The 25,557-nt window shown below is 51.2% G+C and overlaps 1 protein-coding gene across 2 annotated transcripts in view; it reads left to right on the forward strand.

Moving 5' to 3' along the window:
* Positions 1-20,749, forward strand: part of TBC1D2 (TBC1 domain family member 2) — a 44,287-nt gene extending 23,538 nt beyond the window's left edge. For both annotated transcript variants that reach the window (XM_017659749.3, XM_017659751.3), the window contains 8 exons: positions 2,608-3,003; positions 8,069-8,179; positions 10,752-10,939; positions 11,998-12,474; positions 16,185-16,305; positions 18,534-18,719; positions 19,492-19,613; positions 20,234-20,749. In XM_017659749.3, the coding sequence (XP_017515238.3) occupies positions 2,608-3,003; positions 8,069-8,179; positions 10,752-10,939; positions 11,998-12,474; positions 16,185-16,305; positions 18,534-18,719; positions 19,492-19,613; positions 20,234-20,441 (1,809 nt within the window). In that variant the 3' untranslated portion in view covers positions 20,442-20,749. The remainder of the gene's footprint in view (positions 1-2,607; positions 3,004-8,068; positions 8,180-10,751; positions 10,940-11,997; positions 12,475-16,184; positions 16,306-18,533; positions 18,720-19,491; positions 19,614-20,233) is intronic.
* The last annotated feature ends 4,808 nt before the right edge of the window (positions 20,750-25,557 follow it).

The following is a 25,557-nucleotide window of genomic DNA, read 5'->3' on the forward strand; positions in this document are numbered from 1 at the left end:
TGGTCCACTTTGGCTCCCACCAGTCTTTGGTTTTTGAAGGTGGGAACTGTGATTGGTCCCTCTCCGGGCCCTGGCATCTGGCCCAGGGGCCAGGCACATAGTGGGGCTCGATAAAGTTTAGATGGATGGAGGACAGAAAGAGAACCATGGCAGCCATCACCCCTAACATTAAGCTCCTGCTCTCTGTGCTGCAGCTGGACAGTCACTAGTACCGAGGTTTCAGAAGATGCATGCTAATTGGGTCTTGTCATTAACTTTTCATATAAAGTCATGCATTGTGACAGTTCTCCTCCAAAATGGAATTGTTCTTAGCAATAACCCTATCCAGCCAGCGTGGATACAGTTGACATGTCTCCAGGACACCATGTTCCAGGTGAGACTGGCATAGAGCATAGCAATGGCTAAAGTCCCTACCTGCCAGCTTTGATGTTCACATGGATTGGCTGCTGGGCTGCCTGGCTTCTGATATTCTGATCCTGGCCCTGAATGACTCCACATCCCTGCTTTGGGGCAGGACGATTCCTGGCAAGGTTGGAAGCTCAAAGGCACAGGGAGCCAAACAGACCTTGAGTTGCCATGTGAATCAAGTGCCTCTGCCAGTGAGTACACTGAGGTCTATTGCTTCGGGATGCCCCAAGGCTTCCTTGCACCAGCCTTGCAGACATCACTTGGCGGGCTGAGGGGGCTGGGCACAAATGGATTGAATGAGGCTCCCGTGTGTGGCTTACCGTCAGGATTGCCAGTGTGTTTCCTCTGTAATTCTGTCTCAGCTTGGTCAGTAGTGAATGCTTAAGTGCTATATTCAGAAGGATTCTGAGGCCCCACTTGGGCTTGGCAGGAAGGAGCATTGTGATTAGTAATGTCTGCCACAGGAGTTAGATGGAAGAGCAATGCCCACGTGCCATGTCACAGCCACCCTTGCTTTCACTACTGACCAAGCACCGGCTTTGGAGTCTGGATGGCTTGGGATTAGACTCCACTCTATTCTGCAAGGCCCCAGCTCATCTCTAAAGTGGGCATGTATTAGTCAGGGTATGGGCTCAGTGCTATAAGAAAGAAACCTCAAAGTGCTGTGGCTAAAACAATTTGGAGGTTTATTTCCCTCTCACATTCTCATGGAAGAATCCAGAGGTAAGTGAGTGGTTCTGAGCTGGAGACATAACTCTGTCAGCCTTGACATGCAACTTCTGCTTGTGAGCCCAAGGTGGCCGCTCTAGCCCTTGCCTTTGCCCAGCCAAAAGGGAACAGAACTGGACCAGGGGAGCCTGTGGGTAGTGGTTTTAAAGGTCTGACCATAGAAGCCACAGGGCATAAAATATGCAAAGAAGTAAAAAGCTAACCTTTTCAAACAATAAGGCTTCTCTCTCACTTACCAACTTAACATTTCCCTGTATGGCCCCGGAAGATGACTGGTTAGCCAGAGACAGGTAAGATTCCTCAAGGGAGGAACAACCTAAGACAGGCACAGTCGCAGGGGGGCCATCAGGTGAGAAATCGGAGAACAACAGTGGTGAAGCTTAGAACCTCACACACACACACACACACACCGCGTTTTGAGAGAAAGCTTCTCCATCCATGGATGTTTTATTGCCCTTGTCTAGCTCGGATTAGCACATAGTCTACAGGCACACACCTGACCATCTACATTTGCTCTCTTACAACACTAAACTGTGTTTTCTACCTTTATCTTGTATCTACCTACCACTTCAGCATTTTATTAAAAATAATAATAATAAAGAGAGAAATGTGGTATCCACATATAAATCAAATGAATATTCATATTTGAACTGACTGTTTATAGTTCATAATGCGTGATCAAAACCAAAAGCTTCTGTGATGACTGCCCTTGTACTGTTCACCATGTAACTTATTCACTATGTAAGAATTTGTTCTCCATGTAAGAACTTGTTCGTTATGCTTCAGAAGATTGGAGACTGACGAGAATTAGGCTTGGGGTGGATTAATGATTGTGCATTGAGCATTGACCCCCCTATACAGAATTTTATTGTTGTTAACAACCATTTGATCAATAAATATGAGAGATGCCCTCACAAAAGAAAAAAAAAAGTACACACTTCCAATTGTAAAATAAATAAGTAACCGGCATGTAATGTATAGCATAAGGAATATAGTCAAAATATTGTAACAACTTGGTATGGTGATAGCTGGTATCTAGAATTATCATGTATATAAATGTTGAATCACTGTGTTGTACACCTGAAACTAATGTAATACTGTGTGTCAACTACCCTTCAATAAAAAATACTTATCTAAAAAAAAAAAAAAAAAAGGTCTGACCAGAAGCTGCCCACACCATTTCTCATATACTATTTAGGCAGAATAGGCACTTAGCCACACCTTGCTGTAAGCTTGACTCAGAAATGCCATCTTCAGCTGGGGAACCTTGGGTCTGGCTAAACCTTTCTTGAACAGAAAAAGAGAAAATGGGTGCTGGGGTGAGAAGCCTGGAGGATGATGCTGGCTGCCTCTCAGGGCCACTGGGGCTGGTAGGAGCCTAGTTCTGTCTAACCAGTGATAGCATACACCTCGCTGCTGGGCCCAGCAGGCCTTCCCCCTGTCACAAGACGCTCCCCTTTCCCCACCCAGGAGCTGGTGAGGATCCTGCACAAGGCTCTGGAGGCTGCCCAGCAGGAGAAGAGGGCGTCCAGTGCGTACCTGGCTGCGGCTGAGGACAAGGACCGGCTGGAGCTGGTGAGGCACAAAGTGCGGCAGATCGCCGAGCTGCACAGGCGGGTGGAGGCCCTGGAGCAAGAGCGGGAGAGCCTGGCACACATGGCGAACCTGCGGGAGCAGCAGGTGCAAGAGCTGCAGCGGCACGTACAGCTGCTCATGGACAAGAACGAGGCCAAGCAGCAGGTCATCTGCAAGCTCTCTGAGAAGGTCACCCAGGACTTCATGCATCCCCCTAGCCAGCCCACTGTGCCCCTGGATGCTGGCGACAGGGACTTCCTGAGCCAGCAGGAGAAGATGGAGCACTTGAAGGTAGAGGCCCCTCCCTCCAGGCCCTGGGCCCTTGGGGCAAGCACGGCTCTCAATCCTAAAGGTTTTCTAGATAGAGCAGAGATACCCTTAATACTAGAATATTCATATTTGAAAGATGTACTGATAAGCACTTCCTTACTTTCTTAACCAGAAGGCCCAGTGCAATTTGACCTCTTCATGATATTCTGGGCTGAAAGGGAAGTGGCCCTAGATTATCAAATTAGAAAGAAAGAGCCCAAGATGGGATCAGAACTCTTACATGCCAGACTAGCGAAGTCCGGGGCCTGGCCTGGTCAGGCTCCTTCAGTGCCATGCTGAGGTGCCAGGGTGGCCATCCCCAGCAGGTCTGTACACACAGTGCAGTTGACCTGTGACTTGCTCATAATAGCAGTAATCACTGCTCCATTTACAGACTGTTCACTGCATGGCAGGCACCATCCTACATGCTTATTTATATCATTTTATGTAGTCCTCGGCCAGCCCCTTGAGGTCACCATGCTCCCCACAGACAGATGAGAATGCTGGGGCTGGGCAGGATGAGGCAGCTCACCCAGGGTCACTGCTGAGGAAGTGGGGGGCCTGGAATTCCCCTGGAGCTCACGCCTCTGACTAGTCTGTCTGCTCTGCTTTCTCCCAGCTTCTTTGCCTCTTCTAGCCACTGCTGCCATCCCTGCCTTACCTTGCCAGGCGTGAGGCTCTCCCCTGGGAAGGCTGCCCCCTCCCACGGGTCCAGTCATAGTACAGGGAGCAGGAACTTTATTTTAGGGATGACACCTGCCACAGGCTACAGCATCCTGTCTAGAAGGCGGTGACAGGAGCTGCCAAACCACCTGGAGGCCTGAGGCTGGGGCTGGGTGCTCATAGCTCCCAGTGTCCCAAAAGGTAGCCCTATAACCAGGGCCAGTCCTGCCCAGACTCCGCTACTTGCAGCCGCACGTGAGTACATACGCATGACCATGGGGGCTCTTGGGCTGCTTACCAAAGAGCTGCGGTGGGGGAAGGGGAAAGGGGGGGAAAACATAGAAATCCAGACTTTGCAGAGACCAGTGGGCAGTGTGGTAAATGGCCACTGCCCAGGCTGTGCCAGGAATCTCTGTGTTTGGGTCCAGGCTCTGCCTCTTACTGGCTGTAAGACCTCAGGCAAGTGATCTCAGTGCTATTTAAAATAGCCTGAGCATTCCTACTCATAGCCGTTAGCAAGATAACATGAACCCAGGTCCCCGTCCCTTTCTTTCAGCATGAAAAAAACCCACATAAATAGTTTCTGAATCTTCTTCCTTAAAATCAGAGTTTCTTTTGAGTTCAAAATGAAAACAAAATCCTTTCAAATACAGGTGCAACTGGGTTGTTAGAAAGCTCTCGGTTCCTCACAGAGCAGTGGCAATTGCTGCTGTCAGATTGCTTCCCTACCCTACTCTGTCCTGCCCGGAGCCTTCTCTCCCTGCCCATCCTGCTGGAGTCCACTGCTGAGGACCCTGCAGAGCAGCATGGGGCTCAGAGAAAGATTCTCTGGGAGCCTCCAGGCTGCCGCAGGCAGTTGACTGGACGTATGGACTCACGTAGAAGGCTGAATATCCCCCTGAACTTGCACGTTCAGGAATGTAATGTATCAGTGAGCCCAGATGGGAGGAGACTGTGTCTGTGATTCACATCAACAGTCTTACATTGCAGCTGATCTTCAGAAGCCCAAAATTTTGTGCTTGAAAGAGTTGTATATACTAGAGTTCCTTATTTGTTAATTGTCTTGCCAGTGGGTTTCAGGCCTGGACAAATTCTATTTGGATTCAGTGAAACTAAAAAAATGACAATGGAATGTTCCTGGGGTGAAAAAGTTTATACCGAACTTTATTCCCATGGTGGCAGGTCAATCACTAGAATCCCGTCCACTCAGCAAGTCTGCGTGCAAGAAGCCAGTCTCTGCCTCTGGGCCTCTCTTGCCCCCGCAGCTGTCTCAGTCTCTGTCCCTGGCACTGCTCCCACTCAAGCCTCTGCTCTCCTGCAGCCGTGCCACCATGTCTCCCAGAACACTGGGCGGAGCACTTTACATGTATTGCCCACGCATGTGTAGTAAGTCAGCCAGGGCCAGGTGAGAATCCTGGCTATAGGAACCTTCCTTTCTCTACAGTTAACCTTTAGGTGTCTGATCTGGAAAAAAATAGAAGACCCATCAAATATCCATTGCCTCTGAGTTTTAAGACAGAGCATGTTCGCATTTCCTGCTTGCTCTGTGATTGAGGGCACCCAGCTTTCAAGAAAATGCGCCCTTGTTGTTGAAGGTGTCAGTTTTTTAATAGAATCTCTGATCTCTTGAATATCAAAGCTGGGATGGCTCAGAGATCTAGCCTGCCCCCTCATTTTCTAGCAGGGACAGCTGAGTTCTGGAGAGGGGAAAGGACTGGTCCAGGGTCACACAGCACAAGCAGCAGGGCTGCTGATAGACCCCAGCTCTCCCCACACCCAAACCACGACTTTCCCCACAAGCACTAGGGCGAGTCCACACAGCATTTCTCAAAGAGGAGTCCTGGGGTCCTGCTCCCTGTGAAGGCGGGCAGCAGATTCTTCTTCCTGTCCGCTTTCTCCAGTTGTGTTTTCCTCTTTCACTTTACTGGTGACTGTCATGTGGCTTTTCTCTCCTCTGAGCTCTCTCTTTTTCGTCCCTACAGTTCTGAGTGAAAAACATTTAAGGTACGGCAATGAGCTGAATGGGAAGGTGCTGCCCAGAGGCCACCTCCAGCCTGCACCCACTGGTACTGCAAGGGGTGCTCACACCTGGGCTGGAAGCAGGGTGCCCTCTGCAGCCAGTGAGCATCTTCTGGGCCTGGAAAGAGGAAAAAGGGATGGGAACAGGAGGCAGAATCCAGTGGTGGTGCAGAACAATCTCCAGCAATAGACATCAGTATGCCTTCACCCGGCAGTGGTTTCCAATTCCTCCTATGGACTGAATGCACCTGGGCTTGATTGTACTTTAATACTTATCTCTCAGCATTGCAGCGAAGACTAATCACACAGTAGGGTCTGAGGAAAATGGGCCTGGCACATAGTAGGAAGGCAGGCAACTGGTAGCTCTTTTCCTCATTTGCCTGGAAGCATATTGCATTTTTCCAGGTATTTGTTAAGAATCCACTGTAGCAGCAGTGGGAAGTCGTCTCTCAGCAGGCAAGGGGGAGCTCAGGTAAGAGTAGCTCCCAAGCTGCTGTGAGAACTCACGGAGATGGCGCTTGCCTTGTGCTCGCCACACCCAGCTGCTGTTCGAAGTATTTTGTATTAACTGATCGAATCCTCCCAACAACCCCTGAGGTGGGACTGTTGTTATCCCCAATTTCCAGATGAGCAGAAGAGGCACAGAAGGGGTGAATAACTTGTCCCAGGGCTCCATGGTGATGGCAGGATTTATATCCAGTCCATTCCCTGACTGCTGAGTGGCACCAAGTCTCTGGTGTGTTGTTATTACACAGCTGGGTAGGAGAGCTCAGGCAAGCTGCATGCGTCCTCCGAAGGACAACCCTTGAAGGTGTCCAGGATTCCAGCAGGGAGGGACTTAGAATGTCTGGCAGTAAGCAAGGACTTGGTTTACAGTCAGACACACCTAGGCATAGTTGCACCCAGCCTTGTACTAGCTGTGTGACTTCGGGCAATTTACTTAGCCATTCAGAGCCTCTGAGACCTCATCTGTGTTCCTCCCTGGGCTGCTGGGGAATTAAATGAGATCCTGTGCTCAGTGTGAGGATGGGGAGTGGGGTGATGGTGCAGGGAGCCTGCACAGCCTCTGTGTTCGTAAGTTTTCTGAATCTCCAGACAAGTATATGACTGTCATGGGAGTGGGGAGTAGTCCTGGAAAATCCTGATGCTCATGGGAAGTTGGTCCTCATGCTGCAAACAGGATTCACACCAATCTCACAGCCCTTCCACATAAGGATAAGGAAATGGGGGTCATGGAGAGGGAGCAGGCAGACAGTTGCACAGAAGAGCAGTCAGCACCTCCTGGCAGCATTTCTGAGCAGAGGGATCCTAGCATTTGACCTAGGACACAGACACAGTTGGAGAGTAGGACGTCTGGGCTCGGGAGGCAGAACTGCCTGAGTCTAGGTCAGGAAGAGAGAATAGAGAGTAAGTTCAGCCTTAGTACCACCTTATAGCCCAGGCACAGTGAGGGAGAAAAAAGCAGGGGGTGGCCAGGGCAGGGAACACCACAGAGAGCCCCAAAGGGGTGTGAGGCCACGTGATGAAGTCAGCCTGGGGCGTTTATTTCCAGGTCAGGAGCCCTGAGAACACTTGGCCCTCCCTCTGTGTCATCCATCTAGGCAGGAGGCGGTAGACCCTGGGCATGAATTGGAATTTCTGGGCTGGGAGAGATCTTAGCTAGAATGAAAACCCACCAGGGAGGATCAGGATTACCCATGAGCTGTGCTGTGACCTGTCTCTAATAATGAAGTGCCACAGACTAGGTGTGTTGTTCTTAATTTCCAGATAAATCAGAGCCTATCCAGAGTTATCCCTGCAATAGCGTCCCTCATGCTCACTTACAGCCCAGTACATTTTCTTAAGTGGGAGAGGAAGGAGTTGAGTTTAAGTTGATAAATGCCCTGGAATTGCTGGGTATAGTTGTGAACACGTGTTGCCATTGCTTCTGCAGTGACCCTCCCAGCAGAATACAGATTGAGAGCCATTGCCATGGCTGCTCCTCTCTGAGGCTCAGGCCCCTGCTGGAGCCTCAGTGCTTGACCAGCTTCTCCTTGCAGGTCCCAGCAGCAGGATCTTACTCCCCCTACTGGTGAGCTGCAGAAGGAAAACTCTAGGCTCAGAAATATGCACCATGGCATTATTCATAAAAACAAACTGGAAACATCCAGGGCTCAAACAAAACAACAGGAGAAGGATTATAACTAAATTATGGTAAATTCACCCAACAGAATAGTCATCAGACATTAAAAATGATCATTGGGAAGCTTATGTAGCAACATAATAAAGTATTTACAAAGTGACACTAAGCTAAAATAAGTTTTCACCCAAAATTTTTCAGTATAACAAGTAAACAGCATTCACTATGCTTTGCTCTCTTCTCCAGGATGACATAGAAGCATACAGGACCCAGAACCACTTTCTCAACTCTGAGATCCATCAGGTCACAAAGATCTGGAGAAAGGTGGCTGAGAAGGAGAGGGCCCTCCTGATGAAGGTGAGTGGCCAGCCCTGCTCTGGCCCTCAGCACCAACCACCCTTCCTGACAGTCCCCTCACTGTCTTACCCTGTATCACTGTCTCCTCATGACCTGTCTGTTCTCCCCCTGGACGTGTCCTTCACGAGCTGTCTTCCAGATATCAAGGATCTGTGCTCTGATTGCTGATTACGGAGGCACAGAGGAAAAAGCAGATAAACATGTTGTTGCACCTCCCTCTCCTGGGGGAAGTCACTTCCAGGGAACTTAAGTGGCCAGCACCCTTTTTTCCCCTTTCATTTTTCTGTTTTCCCTCTTCAAGAGCCAGATATTAAAGACTAGATATTAAAAAAGAATTTCATATGTGAGAAAAATCTTTAAATGGCCACACATGCCCAGGGAAAGGCTCAGAAAAGACCTGAGACCTTAAGTTTGCACTTCAGGCTGATCCTTGGCACAGGCACAGCCTACAACAATCAAAGAAACAAAATTTAAAAATAAAAAAAAACCAGAAAACCCTAGGGAAGAGGAAGAATCTGACTTCCAGAGTTACCACATTATTAGATTCAAATGTCCTGTCTTCAGCAACAAATTACAAGACAATCAAAGAAACTTGAATGTATGATCGATTGAAAGGGAAAAAAAATAAAAATAAATCAATAGAAACTGCCCCTGAGAAAGATCTGATGCCAGACATACTAGACAAAGACTTTAAAACAACTGTCTTACAGCTGCTCCAAAAACTAAAGGAAGATGTGGTGAGTCAAGAAAGCAATGTATGAACAAAATGGAAATATCAGTAAAAAGAGAAAACATAAAAAGAAACCAAAAAAATTCTGGAGCTAAAAAGTAAAATAGCTTTTACTGTAAATGAAAAATTTACTAGAGGGATTCAAAGGCATATTAGGGCAAGCAGAAAGAATCAGTGAACTTGAAAATAGGACAATGGAAATAATCAAGTCTGAGAAACAGAAAGAAAAGATTGAAGAGAAGTGAATAGTCCCTGAGGGATCTGTGAGACACCATTAAGCAGACCCACCTGCCCCTTATAATGTGGGAGTCCCAAATGAGAAAGCAAGGAGCAGACAGAATATTTGAGGAAATAATGTCTGAAAACATCCCACATTTGATGAAGACATGAATATAAACATCCAAGAAGCTCGACAAACCTAAAGATAAGAGACTCATGCTGAGACAGATTAAATCAAACTTTTGAATGCCAAAGACAAAGAGGTACCTTGAAAGCAGAAAGAGAGAAATGACTCATCACATACGATTATGAGCAGCTCTTTCATCAAACTTTGGAGGCCAGAAGGCAGGTAGGCAGATAGATTCAAAGTGCTAAAAGAAAAATTCCTGTCAACCAAGAATCCATATCTGGCAAAACTTTCCTTCAATAATGAGGGCACAGTTAAGACATTTTCAAATAAACTAAAGCTGAGGAAGTTTTTCACTATTAGACTTGCTGTCTGAGAAATGCTCAGGGAGTCCTGCAGGGTTTTGAGTGGGGAGGGCCTCAGTCAGACTTACATTTTGAGAAAACTGGGTGCTCTTGGACTTGAGGAGGTAGGTTTGGAAGTAAGGAGGCTTGGGAGGCTAGCAGAAATCCCTGAGGAGGATATTGGTGAAGGGACTCAAGAAGTAGCCCTAGTGGGGGAGGGATGTGGAGGTGGGAACCAGCTGAAACAGGTAGGAAAATGAGTTCACAGGATGGCTTGGTGTTGCTGCTTGACAAATGCGTGGAGCCAGTGACCTGGGCAGGGGTGCAGCAGAGTGGCAGCCTTGCCCAGGAGACTCCCACTGTGCCATGCCAGGATGGCATAGGAGCCAGGCTGGCCCAGAGCTCATGGTAATGCTGTGAAGCAGATGTATCCTGTCTCCATCTTGCAAGGAAGGAAAATAGGGCCCAGGGAGGCTACCTGACTTGCCCAGCACACCCGGCTTATATAAATAGAACCACCAAAGTCAGCAGGAGTGAGTAGGCGGATGGGGAGTGTGTAGGAAGGCCATGGTGGGAGAGAGATGGTGTGTTAGAGGAGCAGGAAGGGCCCGCATGGTGGCAGCAGAGAGCACAGGGCAGTGTCTAGAGCTGCACGTCCACCCCTGGGCAATACTCCTAATACCACCTACAGAGAACTTGCTCTACCCCATGTGCCCTGGGGAGGGCTTTACATGTATCAGCTCATCTAATCCTCCCAAAATCCTGAGGTGGACTATTATCCCCATTGTTCAGATGAGGAAGCTAAGGCACAGAAGGGTTAAATAACTTCCATAATTTGCCCAGTCAGCAGTGGCCAAACCAGGATGGGCCTGCAGGCCCTGCAGAGCCTGTTCTGCCCCTGCCCACCTCTCCCCTCTTTCTTCTGAATCCAGCACCAGCTCTGGGCCTGGTCTCTCTTTCCTGGAGCCCTCTCTGCCTTGCTGTAAACCCCTGGGCTCAGGGCCCATCTCTTTTTCCATTTATGGGGACGGGATGGGGGTGGGAGACAAGGTGGGAGCCGCCTCTGCTGGTTAAAGCTGTTCGGGCCTCAGGCCTCTGGGGTGGCTCAAGCCCAGCAAGGTGGCCTGCCCAGCCCTACCTCTGCGTTCACAGTGTGCCTACCTCCAAGCCAAGAGCTGTCAGGCAGACAGCAAGCACCTGGCGGGGCTGCGGAGGCTGCAGGAAGCCGTGGGGAGCAAGGCCAGTGAGTGCTCGGAGCTGCTAAAGCACCTCATCCAGGAGGCCCTACAGTGGGAGGCCAGCGATGCCTCAGGTGACAGTGTCGAGCTGAGCCCCATCAGGTAAGCCCAGCAGCTGGCTTGGGCAGGGCCAGGTCTGCGTGAGCCGGTTGGGTGCCCCAGCTGCCCGCTGCCAGCTCCTGCTGACCAAGTGCAAGCCCCACACATCCCTTACCTCCTCGGATCTTCAGAGCGTGTGGTCAGGATGACGCCTGTTTTACAGCTGAGTTGGGGCAGGTTCAGAGGGGCAGCCCCTTGCCCAAGGCCATGTAGCACATTAGTGCAGCTGACCTGGGTCTGCCTCTAGGGCTCCCTTTTTCCACTTCCCCAGGCTGCCTCTGAGAGGTGTTTGTCAAAGAGTGGAGAAGGGAGACAAGCCAGCTGCCACGCCTAAGCCAAGCTCTTGCTGAGTACAGTGGACATGAGCAGTTAAATATAACAGAAGGGGCTGTGGCCAGGGTCAAAGGCCCTGGAGGCTGGGTAGGAGCCTCCAAAGGCCTTTGGAGCCAGCCTGTCTCGCTCATTGTGTGACCTTGGATAAGTCACTTTACCTTTCTGAGCCTCCTATTCAGCCTCCATAAGATGTGGGCTAAGATCTGTACTTCGCAGGATCATTAGGATTAAATGACGCACACAGCACATACAAAGCACACAGTAGGAGCAAAAATAGGTTGAGTAAATGAAAGGCCATCTGGATTGGACCACCAGCTCTGCCTTGTCATGGTGCTATGTGCTCTCCATCCAACCTTGGGCTTACTCTGTGGAAGTGGGGCCTGTATCAACAGAGCCAGACTCCTTGGGCATAAGGCATCATGGAGTAGTAAGAGGGTCCTTCATATTCAACAGCATGAGTGAGCAAATATCTCTTCTGCACTTACTATGTACCAGGCCCTGTCTAGGCCCCCAGCTGTTTACAACAGAGGACCTCAGTGAGCCTTCATGAGGCACAGCAGGGGCTCCTTAGCCATCGTGCAGATGAGCACATTGAAGTTTGGAGAACTGAAGTGACCTGCCTGCAGTGAAGTCAGGGCAGGAACCTTGGCCAGGGCCCCCCTATCCCCACTGTCCCTTATCTGGGGCGGGGCACTCAGGGTGTTCCTAACACGGGCTTTTGCTGGCAGTGAGTATGATGAGTATGGCTTCCTGACGGTGCCCAACTATGAGGTGGAAGACCTGAAGCTGCTGGCCAAGATCCAGGCGTTGGAGGTACACTCCCACCACCTGCTGGCCCACGAGGCTGTGGAGCAGCCGCTGCGGGAGCGCTGGGCTACCCTGGGTGACCTTGCACCCTCGGTTGAACTCAAGCAACTGCTGCGGGCAGGTGTGCCCCAAGAGCACCGGCCACGTGTCTGGAGGTGGCTGGTTCACCTCCGCATCCAGCACCTGCAGGCCCCCGGCCGCTACCAGGAGCTACTGAGCCGGGGCCAGGCATGTGAGCACCCTGCCGCCCGTCAGATCGAGCTGGACCTGAACCGTACATTCCCCAACAACAAGCACTTCACCTGTCCCACCTCCAGCTTCCCCGACAAGCTCCGCCGCGTGCTGCTGGCCTTCTCCTGGCAGAACCCTGCCATCGGCTACTGCCAGGGCCTGAACAGGTGAGCACCGTAGCCCCCATGAGGGCACAGCCTTTATCCCTCCGTGCATCCCTGTCTCTCAAGGGCCTCCAAAGAACCTGGAGAGGTGAGCTCAGTAGGCCTGCTCACTATACAAATGTGAACCAGCAGATAAAAGGACATGTTGAAGACAGAGGTGTGTCACAGGTGGCTCCTTGTCCTGTGCTTTCTCCTTCGATTTGTGCTCAGGGTGGTGCCACTCCTGTGGAAAGCATTGCAAGCAGTTCCCTGGAGTTGTGTAGTGCACCATCTGGCTCACTTACTGCAGAACCGTCTGGGTCAGGGACCATTTGCTTCAAGACCATTTGCTCTATCCAAAACCCACTTAGAGGAGCCCAAAGAAAAGAAAATTTGTAAATGTTGCAGAGGAAGGTCATGAAAGCCAGGAAAAGGAAACAGGTCTACGGGCCAGATATGGTGTTAGAAGCCGAGGCAACTGCTCCCTTCAGCAGAGCTGCAGCGCTGCACAACCCTGGGGCCTCCATTCATGCCATATCCCATGGGGGTGCCATCCCCTGAGACTGTGCCGCACCCCAGTTCTGCTCTGCAGCCATTTTGGGGGCTGCACGGTCTGTGGCCTCTTTCCCTCCACATGTCTGCTTAGACGGACTCTATCAGTCATTCCTTGGGCATGTGGGGCCCATCAAGGCTGTCAGAGTGGAGACCTAAGCCCCTGAGTCTGGAGCCTTTCCATAAGTCTTACTGCTTGTCAATACCCTCATGTCCCAGGCCTAAATTCCAAAAGGAAGGAATCTGATCGGCCCAGCCTGGACTAATTTCTACTTCTGGTCCAACAGCAGGAGACAAGGCACTGGGAGGGGACTGAGGTGGGGTGACCTAGTTAGGGCGGCCCCCCTCCAGTTCTCTGGAGGACTTCCATAGATGTCCCCAGTTATCTCAATAGAGATTACATAATATCAAATATTTCCCAAAGCAAGTTTTGAATCAGTTTAATTTAAACACACATGTACTCAAAGCAAAATTTACATAAGCCATTCTTTTTTTTCAGACTAGGCAGTGTATGACATTTATTTAACACAGAATAAATATTCAGCTTGTCCCCTCTCAAATTTGAATGATTCCTAAGGGTATTTTTGATACTTTAAAATACTAAATTGGGTGAAATTGAGCATATACATGTACAATTACTGGAAATTCAGAATTATATCTGTGGGTAAAATTGTAGCATTTCCAGAATATCTCTCCTGGCTTTAGTATATCTGCATATCAATAGGCGTTAAGAGGTGGAGAGAAGTATGGCTTTAGTGCATTTGCATCTTTTTTCAGGGGTGGAGAAGTTCATCTCCATATCAATGGGTAATTACCTGGGCAACAGAGGGCTTATCTGTACCTGAGAGGGGAGGCGGAGGGCCGGTGTGGTCGCTGCTGGAGCAAAGAAAGACGGACTGGTACTGCAGTTTGTGAGAAATAAACAGGTTTTAAACTTTATTTCTCCCTTTGACTGATTAGAGGTATTTTGCCCCGGGATTTCCTTTCCCCGGATTTACAATATCCCAGCACAGTAAATCTATACGAAGAGTCAGGGGAAAATGCTATAGCAGGCAGGGATCTTGAGATAAGCCTCACAGAAGGAGAGAAGTTTCTCCCTGTGTAGAAAGGCTGCCAAGGGGATGTGGGAACAACTGAGACCAAGAGAAGGGGTTGACACCCAGGAGAATTTCTCCTTTCTCTGAATCCTTTTTTTCCCTATAATTGGTATTTAGGCAAATATTCGTATTTGCTTTAAATAGTTATTTGTAGTGGAAAGAACCTGTTCAGATGTGCAGACGGCAGCGTATTCTTTTCAAGGCCCTTAATCCCAAACCTGCCAGCCCTTTTCACTTGTCAGAGTGCTGTCATCTAGTGGCAGCTATTAGAACTGCATGTGTGGTTATATGCAACAAATCCAGTCTGTTTAGAGGGTGACAGCATAGTAATGATCTAGGGCTAATTTAGAGCAAAAGTTTTAAAGCTATTTCCATTTAAAATATAAGTGGAGTACTTTAAAAGTTGCTTTTCCTTTCATCCATCACCAGATTCTTCCTTTGCAGACCACTTAGGCCCTGAATGCCTTCAGCTGGAGTCTGGCTGCAGCCCTAAGTAGTTGGTGGGCCCTAGCTGGTACAAGCAGCCTCTCGTCACTGACTTGTCAATGTGGCAAGAAATCTGAGCTGATGTTGACAGCTGGCTCCTGGATTGAACACATCCTGAGGCTCCAGTGGAATGGGGTGGGGTGTAGGGAATACCAGGGTGGACTTTGGGAGCCCTAGGTTCTATTTCCACTCCAACATCAACTTACTGTGTGACCCTGAGCAGTCACACAGTGAGTTTTCGCTTTTCGGGCCTCAGTTATACAGGCTCTACAATGAATTTATCTGGACCAAGGATGACCAGTAAGCAGCAGCTGCCTGAAGCTATCTTGGAGAGTTTCTGGGGCAGCTCCAAACTCAGTGCAGAAAGAACTTTGTCCCCAGCTCTGAGAGTGTAGAACTTCCTGTTTCCCAGGAGAACTGTGACTATTCTCTCCATCCACTCAGCTCAGACTCAGGAGAGTTTGTGCAGATATTTTAGCCAGAATGGAGAGAAATTCCTTCCCAGTTTACTAGGGAGAGAAAAGGGGTTTCTTTTTTCTTTTGAAGATTTGACCCTGTTTCTTTAAAAAAGCATGAACCTTGGAGAAACATAAATATCTGGACAATGAAATGTGTTCTTTAAGCCCATTAAGAGGGTGAGGCTTCACAGTGCTGCAAAGTGGCATCTCCCTAAGGGTGTTCAGTGGGTGCACTGCACAGAAGGGGCTCTACAACCGCACTGGATAGGCCTGGGTGAACCAGGGAGGGTTTTGTCACTGTAAGACTTCTCAGAAGCATTGCTAAAATGTTGTGCATCGTAAGCCTCTAGAAGGGGGTGAGAGTATGTAGCATTCCCCAAACATCTTTGAAAATGGGACCTTGTGTTCAACTAGCATCTTGAGAGTCCAGTACATTTTGGGAAATGTATTCTTTGATTGGCTCTGGACAACACCTGCCAGGAAAGATGAGAGAAGTAAAGAAAACAATACTTCTTCCAAGCAGGCATCCTTGCTCAGCACTGTGGATGTTTTCCTTTCTTACCAGGTCTTATTAGAGCCTCATGATAACTTTAGGTGAGATGGGAAGCAAAGGAGGAAAGGAACTCTGTGTATTGAGCACCCACTATGTGCTAGAGTAAACTTGGAAGGTAGATATTGTTAATCTCCCTGTACAGATGATGATAGTGGGCCTGAGAGGCTACCACCCTTGCCAAGGTCTCAAAGCCTGTGGGTGCTAGGATAAGGATAGCTAACATTTATAAAGTGCTCACTGTGTTGCAGGCACTGTGCTGACTATTTATTGTGTGTTAACTGCATTCATCCTCATAATAGTTCTCAGAGAGGTTAAGTAACTTGCCCAGGATGTGGTATGTCTGGGATTCACACCGAGACAGCAGGACTCCAGAGTCCCTGCTCTGGATGATCCCCATTGCTTGGAAATCCCCTGTGTAGTCCTCCCGAGAAGCATGGTCATCTCACCCCAGGTGCCAGGAACACCAGCCTGGTTAGGGAGCAGTGCTGGGCAGGACTTCCCCGCAGGACCCAGAGAGCCACCTCTGCCACTGGCTGCCTGGCTGCAACTTCAGCCAATCACTCCAGACCTCCCTTTCTTCCACTGCAGGCTGGCAGCCATCGCTCTCTTGGTTCTGGATGAGGAAGAGAGTGCCTTCTGGTGCCTAGTGGCCATTGTGGAGACCATCATGCCAGCTGATTACTATAGCAAGACGCTTATGTCATCCCAGGTGAGCAGCGCAGGGACGGGACTGAGGGGCCATGCAGGTGCTGAGTTGTTCCTTCAAGCCAGCTAATCTAGGAGAAGTCAGGAATTTCTCAGGCCTCCATTTCTCCCTGCATTTAATGGACCAATAACCTTCTCTGGGACTTCTAGGAAGTTCCCATGAGCTGATGTCAATTATAATTGTTGGAGCCCACAAGACAGACTACTGTTATTGCAGTGGCGACACTATGCCATTAGAAACCCGAGGAGGGGAAAGTCTAGTGTCTCTTGCAATTTGACAGTGAAGAATTTCAAAACAGAGGTCAGATAGGGTGGAAGATGGAGGTGGTGATGAGTCTAAATACTAATCATTTCCTGATGGGAAATGATGTCTGTCTCTGTCATCTCATTATCCCCTCGCCTGCCCTCTGAGCACAGGCCAGCCCTGGAGTCAGGCACAGCTAGGTTCGGAAGCCACCCCTCCAGTAATCAGTTGTGTGGCCTTGGCAAGTGACATCACCTCTCTGAAGCCCAGGTTTGAACGAAAGCAATGCTACTTCCTAGGCTTATTGAGAGGTATAAATGTGAAACCATTTCAGACTCCCCATCTCCACTCTCCCCCTTCTCCTGCCTCACCTCTTGTCCCATTCTTGCTACATCAGCACCGTTTGCTTTATGGGGAGGCTACCCAGAGGGAACTTTCTCACCTCCCACCCACAAACCTATCGCACCATTACCTGCCCACCCATCCTGTTCTCCCTCACTTCCTGTTACAATTGCCCAGCACTGATTACTCCTGGGATGCCCACCAGGTGGGGAGGTCAGAAGACAGTGGGTGTTCAGCTGGGGAGGAGAGTTCAGCTGGGGACTGAGGAGTCATCAGGAAATAGGGGGTGAATCAGGGAAGGACTGTGCTCGGCTACATGAAAGGGAGGCCTAGCCTAACAGTGGCTTAAATGGAGGATTTTTTTTTCTCAGATAGTGACATGAGTTGAAGGCCCCTAGGTTTCTGCTCTGCCTTCCCTGGCATGTGGCTTTTATCTTCCTGCTCATCACCTGGTGGTCACAAGATGGCTGCACCGTGTCTGGCACTCTGACCATGGGCCAGGCTGGAGGAAACAGAGGGTGAAAGGCAGGAGCTGACTCCCTTTCAAACACTTCCCCCGAACCCAGCAATTTCTCTTATACCATATGGGTTAGAACTGTAACCCACAGTACCTTTAGTTGCAAAGCAGGATGGAAAAATATTCTGTATTTTATTTTCACATTTTAACATCTCTGAAATTGAGGTATATTGTATAACAGAGGTATTGTGGTGGGGTCCTTTTTTTTTTCATTTTTTATTATAGAAAATTTCTAATGTACCAAAAAATAGAGAAAATAATATATGAACGTCCCTGTGTCCATCACCCAGTTTCACTAATTATCAGCACAGGGAGGTAGCTCTGTTCGTCTGTACTCTCGCCTGCTCCTGCTTTGATGATCTTGAAGTAGCTCTCAGACATCGTACCAACTAATTGGTAAATCCTTCAGTAAGTTCAGTGGCATCTTAGATTCAGTGAATTACCCTAGGTTTTGAGCTGGACAGTTGGCCCCACAGCAGACCTGGGGTTCTGGGTGAGGAAGAAAGTGGGTATTTACACCAGCTGACAGCTGAGAAGTCAGCCATTCCAGGAAAGGAAGAGCAGAGGAGACTAAACTGGGCTCATCACAGAGGTAGGAGGCAGGCCACAAAAGAACCATGGCTTGGAGCCAGGGAAGGAGCCAGTGCTGGGAGTAATTGCCCAGGTCATGTGAAAGAAGGATAGAGGCATGACCATGACCCCATGGAGAGGTCCCTGCCAGCCATTACCTAGCAGCGTGCCCTTTAGGAGAGTCCTTGATGGCCACTATGTCTGTCCTCCACAACCATCCCCAGGAACTCATCCCAAACATTCACTGAGCATCTTGTGCATCAGCCCCCAAATGGGTGGAGAGAAGCAACTATGGTGTCAGCTAATACATGCTTCAATGGCTTGGCCTGTGGTTCATGGGGCAAAGGACCCGAAACTCCGCTGACCAAGAACTTAGCCCATAGAGGTCTCCCCGTCAAAGCCGCTGCTCCTGCCTGGAAGACTGTGTGCCCAAGCCGGGAGCAGCGGAGGGACATGCCTGCCTGCCAGGCCGTCTGCAGCTCCTCCGGGTGCTCTGTGCTCCCTGGGCAGGGGGAGCAGCTCCAGGTGGCAGCTGACAGGCCCTCTCACTGCCTTCCAGGTGGACCAGTGGGTGCTCCGAGACCTCCTCTCAGAGAAGCTGCCCAAGCTGATGGCGCACTTGGGGCAACACCGAGTGGACCTCTCCTTCATCACCTTCAACTGGTTCCTTGTGGTCTTTGCAGACAGTCTCATCAGCAACATTCTCCTGCGCGTCTGGGATGCCTTCCTGTACGAGGGCATCAAGGTGGGGACCCCCGGCGTGGGTGCGCAAGGACGGTCCTGGGCACGTCCCTTCATCCCTTGGGGTCTCGTTCTGCCCCTGGAGAATGGGAAGACAGTGCTCACCTGTCAGGGCTGTTGAGGACATCTGGGAGTACAGCTTTGTGAACTAAAGCGCTTTGCACACAAGAGGGGAAGTGGTGCTTCGGCCTCCAAAGGGGCACCTTAAAGTTTGGGGGAAATCCCTTTCCCCGGAGAGGAGGCATGATCATGATCCAGGAGGCACATTCCGATCCGTCCATCACCCCTCCATTCACCTGGGCGCCTCCCTCTCTTCCTTCATTTGGGCTGAGCTCCACACTGGGAGGCTGGCACTTGGGTCTGGTCCCAGCTCTATCCCTCACCTTGTTAGGAGAACCTGGGCATGCCCTTCCCCCAGCCTCTGTCCATTTCCCCAAGGTGGTTGGTGACATACTGCACCACAGTTTGGCTCTGTTGTTCCGTTTCATTTCTGCTGACACCCCATGGAAAGACAGTATTACCCCCATTAGGTCCAACAGGGCAACACCTTGCTCAGGGTCCAGGACAGGTCAGGGTAGAGCCAGGGCTCAGTCCCAATCCATGCTATGCCCAGACTCTGAGCAGTGTCCCACACCTCTCCAGTCTGTTCCTCTCCTTGGCCTCCCCAAGCTTTCAACCTCTGAAGCCTGTCCAGGGCCTCCCGCCCTGCCTGCATGCATGGGTTCCCTCTAGGGATTGCCTGCCCCGGCCCACCTGAGCCCCACCTTGCCCCACAGGTGCTGTTCCGCTATGCCTTGGCCATTTTCAAGTACAATGAGGAGGAGATCCTGAGGCTGCAGGATGGCCTGGAAATCTACCAGTACCTGCGCTTCTTCACCAAGACCATTTGCAATAGCCAGTGAGAACCCACTTCTGCCCCCATCCGTGGCCCTTCCACCACCCCACCACCCACACACACTCCCAAGACACATAGCAGAGGGTAAGCTGGTGTTTGCCAGGTGGAGATTCCTTAGCGATACTGATCCTCCATTACAGCTGGGATCTTTAGGGATAGTCCACTGCCTCAGTGGTCTATCTGCGTCTTCTCATGGCATCCAAGGCCTCCATGCAGTTTCATTTATTTCCCACTTTTTCCTGCCCCCAACACTCATGCCCTATGATCCTGCCAAACAGATTTATTTGCATTCCTAGGATAACACCCGCCTCTAGGCTTCTACCTTGCAGTTTCTTCTGCCCAGAATGCCTCCTTGCCAATTCTACCACCACCGTCTTCATTGTCTGGCAAACTTCTACTTATTCTTCAAAACTCAGCTCACATAGCACCTCCTCCAAGAAGCTTTCCCTGACCAACCTTTCTTTATTGGGTTAGAGCTCCCATTGCCCTAAGCTCCCCCTGCCTCAATACATATCAGTCTGTGTAGAAACTGCCCCCCTACTCATCAGTTCCTCCCTGGAAGGCGAGCTCCCTGAGGGCAGGGGCAGTGCACTGAGCTCTGGGCTGACTACATTCTTTTGCAGGAAGCTAGTGAACATCGCCTTCAACGACATGAACCCCTTTCCTATGAAACAGCTGCGACAGCTGCGGGCAGCCCACCGGGAGCGGCTGGAGGCTGAGCTGCAGGAGCTGGAGCAGCTCAAGGCTGAGTACTTGGAGACTCAGGCATCCCAGAGCCCAGCAGTGCCCAACGGCTGCACCAGCGAGGATGAGGCGGAGGGGGAGGCCTGACTTGGCCACCTGCCCTCTCTCTGAAGCACTTTTCCCCCTTGACTGGCAGGCCTGCAGGAGGACAGCCCCCTGAGCCCCATCACCATGTGACACTGGGCAAGTCCCTTCCCCTGTCTGGGCCCCAGTCACCCACTGGAACATTGCTAGCTATGAAGCCATTGGTTGGGTCATCCCCTCCAGAGCACATACACAGGGATGCCACCCCATTCTTCCACAGAGCACTTTAGCGCACAAGCAAAAATGCTGTCTTTATAGGGTGACCTTGAACATTCTTTATTTGTATAAAACAATGTGAACATTGGAAAGAGTTCACAAGCTTTGGAACTTAAATGATTTCAGTAACCAGCTGCTCCTGGGTGGGCCCAGGACTCCACGGCCTGCCACCACCAGGGCCTTCCCAGCCTGGGACATCTGCTGTTTCTCTGGGCATCTGTGCAGGGCCAGACCCCCCTGGTTCCCTGAGGACTGAGAGCATCTGTTTCTGGGTGACAGCTTCTCTCCCAGGCTGGTTGAACCTGTGTTCCAGGCCCAGCTCCTGTCCACCAAGGCCTGGTTCCCGAGCCTGGCTCCTATGCTCCCCTTTCTGCTCACAGCCCATTTGGGTGGGGGGGGGGCATTCCCCAGGGAAAACCCCTGCCCGCCACCAAGAGGAATGTGGTGTGGAGGTTGGGCAGAGAGCCCCAGGTCAGGTGCCCAACTTGCCCAACAGGCTCTGGCAAGAAGAGTCCTCTCTTCTCTACAAAATGGGCGGCTGGAGGGTAAGGAAGAGGCAGTGGGAGGGACAGCCACAGACTGTTGCCAAGTCAGTCTTGCTCCTCTAGCACCCACTGGGTGCAGGAACTCAGTTTCAGTTCTCCTGGGCTCTGCCAGGCCTTTCCTCAACAGATAGAAGCTTCCTCCATTCCTCTTGTGGCAGAGGGCCCAGCTGCACGAGTGATTCTGGCGCTCATTTCTCAGCTGAGTCCCTGACTAGGCAGGTACAGCCCTGAGCTCAGCAATGTTCAGAATGAAAGATGGGGGTTGGGGGTTCTCAATGGCTTGAGGCTCCTGTCCAGGGCTGGGGAAGGAGGCCACGCCCGTCACTGGGGACCAGAGACCCACAGGTGTGAACTTGAGTTCCCCCAGCCCCAGGTCCCCCACACTGTGCCCACTACACAGCCCTGGGGAGGAGATGCTCAGAGTTCCTTTCCTCCCACGTTCACACAGGCTGCTGGCCAGCCCAAGGGCCCCGGTTTCATGAATACCCTGCACCGGGACTTGACAGCCTCTCATTCTTACTAACTCTTTTCATATGCTGAGGACTTTCTCCACCAGCAAAATCTGTCAAGCATGATGGTGTTCTGAGGGTGGCCTGGGAGGTCCTAGCTACACCTCTGACAGGCTGGGTGCTCTAACCCTGCAGGCTGGCACTGGGGAGACCAGCGGTCCAGCCTCCCAGAGCTCCTGGAAAGGTTAAAGGACATGATGCTGGGTGCCTGGCCCAGCATGAAGCCCAGCAAGGACAGTGAGCAGTCCTTTTACGAAGAAAACATTGCCGGGAGGGCCCTGAGACCTAGAAAAGGCCCAAGTCTCCAGGAAACAGCCCCGCTGGTCCTTCAGACTCCAGCCTTAAAATTCACATTCCCTCCTCAGCAAAAAAAATGAGACAATCCCACATCAGACAGGGGCTGCCAGACAAAGGGCACCTTCCTCCCCTTCTTGCCTTTCTACCCCTCACCCCTTCCTCTGCCCTCCCACCTCTTTCCTCTCCCTCCTCCTCCCCTCTCCTCCTCTCCTCCTTCCCCGATTCCTGCCCCTGCTTCACTTCTTGCTTTCTCCCCTCTTGCCCCTTCCTCACCTTACCCCTGCCCAGAGCTGGGCACCTCCACCCCTTCCCCTCCCCCACCCGGGGAAGGGGTGCTGCTCTGCAGTTGACCCAGCACTGTGTACCCTCTGGTTCCCACCTGGCTGCACCACGGAACCACCTGAGCAGCTTCTGAAAAATATTGGTGCTGAGCCCCACAACCAGTCAGTTGTGGGGCATGGCATGGGCATTCTGATACACGGAGAGAGTTGGGGACAGAGGACTGACTTGGTCAGGCTGAAGTGGGGTACTGGAGCCAGAGCCAGGAATGAAAACTGCCTGCCCTGGAGCATCCTCTCACTCCAAGCCAAGCTCAGTTTAGAGATGAGATGAAACGTCAGAGAGGTTAACTAACTTGCCCAAAGTCACACAGCTGCTGAATAATTAAGCTATGCTCAAGTCTTAGAGGTGCAAACTGCAAAATAGGGAGGGTTCCTTCCCACTCGCCTCCCCCAAGGACCCAGGGGAAAGGGCAGACCTAGCCTTATGGTTGGCTCCCTGAGTGGTATAGGTCCCAACAGCATTGCTCCAAGGAAAGGAAAATGGGAGAAGGAACCATCCGCTTGACAGGCTGTAGCAGGGGCTGGTGGGGGTACGGGTGGGGGTGTCACCTCAAAGTCTGGGGCTGCTGCTTCCTTCCCACATCCCCCTTCTTCCCGAAAGGCTTTGGGGCCCACCCCTGGTGTTAGGTTCCTGGCCCTGCATCACAGCTGTCGCCCCCATCCCTAGGGGCTGCTGTCCTCCAGGGCTGGAAGATCTGATCCCTCACAGCCCCACCTTCTAACGCCAGGGGATTAGAAGGGATTCTTGCTCAAAGCATCCCTCTCCCAGACACTAGGCCCCTAGCAAGGTGAGGTGCATGCTGCATTCTATAGGGGAGGGGAAAGGAACTACTCAGGCAACCTCCCTGGGGTATCAGGTCCCCAAATATAAAGGTCCCCAAATATAAAGACTCCCCCACTTCACCCCAAAGTGGGAGGCACACACTCACTTCTACAGAATTCCTGAGTTCAGGGCTACTAACCATCCCCACCCCCACTCAGAACCTCACCTCCCAGGCACCGCTATCCTCTTGCTGTTTCTCAGCTCAGTCTCCCATGGGCATGAGGTCATATTGCACAGAAAGCTCCTTGTTGAGCAGGGAGATGGAGAATTTACCACCATTTTCACACACATTCTGGTCCCACACAAGGCATTCAACCACATGTGACAGGTTAAACAAAGCTGGCATGTTGATGTGTGGGGAAGGAAGGGGACAGTGGTTTCCCGCCCCCCACCCCCATCAGTGATAAGGCCCAATAGAAGGTGCTGGCAGATGGGCCCAGCTTTGGGGCCAGACCCACTGTATAGTTCTCTTGCTAGGGGCCCCCAGTTAGGTGATCACTGCTCAAGCCTCAGTTCCCCACGTGTGCAATTCAAAAACTAGTAGGGGGGGTCTCCCCCAAAAGGACCAGGGTTAGAGGGAGGAAGGGGCAGGAGAATGAGGACAGGCACACACACGCAGCAGGAAAGGTCCCAGGTTGTGTCTACTGGAGAGGCCTTCAAAGGCCTCCGCTCTGGCCCATCAGTCATATGTCTATGGCACCAAGAGAGGCCCCTGTCAAGTCAGCCTTTCCCCAAACACAGTCCTGGCCACCTGCCATCATGGCACAGGGTGGGAAGGTGCGGATACAAAGTCTGGGAGGGCAGCTGGGAAGGCTTCCTGGGGAGCGTGTTGGTGCTAAGCCCAGGAGGAAGAATGAGTCAGTGTAGACAGAAAGACGATGCGGGGAGAGAATTCCTGGCAGAGGGGACAGTGAGCAAAGGCACAGCGGTGTGAGAGTGCGAGGGGTGGGCACTGTGTCAGAGATACCGGCCCAAGCCACAGGGGTTATCAAACACTTACACGCCTTCGCCTTGGGAAGGTTAGGGTGCCCGCTCCCAGGTATAATTAAAAATAAGGCAATATTGAACATAAGTATAAAGGACTTCCACAATGTTCCAATTTCTCCATATGATTTTTTGAAACATCAAATATCCAACTCCTTTATGCTGATACCAGAAGCATGCATTCAGTCAGCCGGCTGAGCAGTCCAGCTCCAAGGAGCCTGGATCAGGGCCACACGCAGAGGCTTTGTGGGCCATAGGAGGGGCTGGGCTTCTGGCAGTAAGCAGGGAGCCCGCCCAGCTCAGCAGGGGAGTAGCACAAGGACCAGTGAACACTCAGTCGCAGGCTTTGGCCCCAGCTGTCCTAAGGAGATACTCAGGAGCCCACAAGTACTTAGCCACTCTAGATGCAATTTTCTTACCTGTTAAATGAGGGTAATAATAGTGGCTAAATAAAAGGTTTCTTAGGATAAAATAAAATATCTAAAATACATATTAATCTGTTACCACTCAACAAAAATATATTGAGTGCCTATTATGTGCCAGGCACTGTTCTAAGCCTTTGAAACACACCACTGAACAAAACAAAGAGCTCTTCTCGAGAAGGATGGTATGATGGAGTGGCTGTGAGCTTGGGAACCACGCTGCCTGGAGCTGAATTACTAGCTAAGTAATCTTCAAGTACTTAACCTCCCTGTGCCTCAGCTTCCTTAAGTGTACAATAGGCGGGTAGTAGTGTAACCTCATAGGCCTGTGTGACAGGTAAAGTAAGGTAATGTATTTAAGGGGCCTAGAACAGTGCCTGGTTCGGCCTCAGGAGGTGATTCTATTAAAAGGCTGGGCTTACCCTGTCACCTGCCAATTGCCTGCCTTGGTCGCGTTGGCCAAAGCCTGCGAGACTGGGCAGCAGCGCCTCCTACTGGTCACCGAGGGAAGAAGGGCTGTACTGATACTGAAACCACCCTCCCTGCTCTTTTTCTCCTGATCGACTGGGAAACCTCAGAAATTTCGTCCACCCGCTCGGTTTATCTGGCGCTACTCCTGCGGCGGGCTCTGCACGCGCACTTTACCGGGCCGGTAAATTAGACTGGCTCACCTAATTCTCAAACTGCTCTCAGGCAGACACAGTTACTGTTTCCATTTCACCAAGGGGGAAACTGAGGCTACCAAGAGGTCGAGTCCCTGGTCCCATGACACGACGCGAGGAAGCGGTGGGACGTGAAGGCAGGCGGCTCTGACTGTCCTTAGCCTCCACTTGGTCGCCCAGCGGTCCGCCCCAATCACTGCGGCGTGTGTGCGCCAGGGCGCGCACCTGTACTGTGCGCGTGTGCGCGCCCCGAGACCAGCCCCGGGGGGCCAGGAGGGTGCGGAAGGAGGGGTGGCCCCCGCGGGGCGCGCGGGCGGGGC

Source organism: Manis javanica, chromosome 2 (genome assembly GCF_040802235.1).
Source record: "Manis javanica isolate MJ-LG chromosome 2, MJ_LKY, whole genome shotgun sequence".
Lineage (NCBI taxonomy): Eukaryota > Metazoa > Chordata > Mammalia > Pholidota > Manidae > Manis > Manis javanica.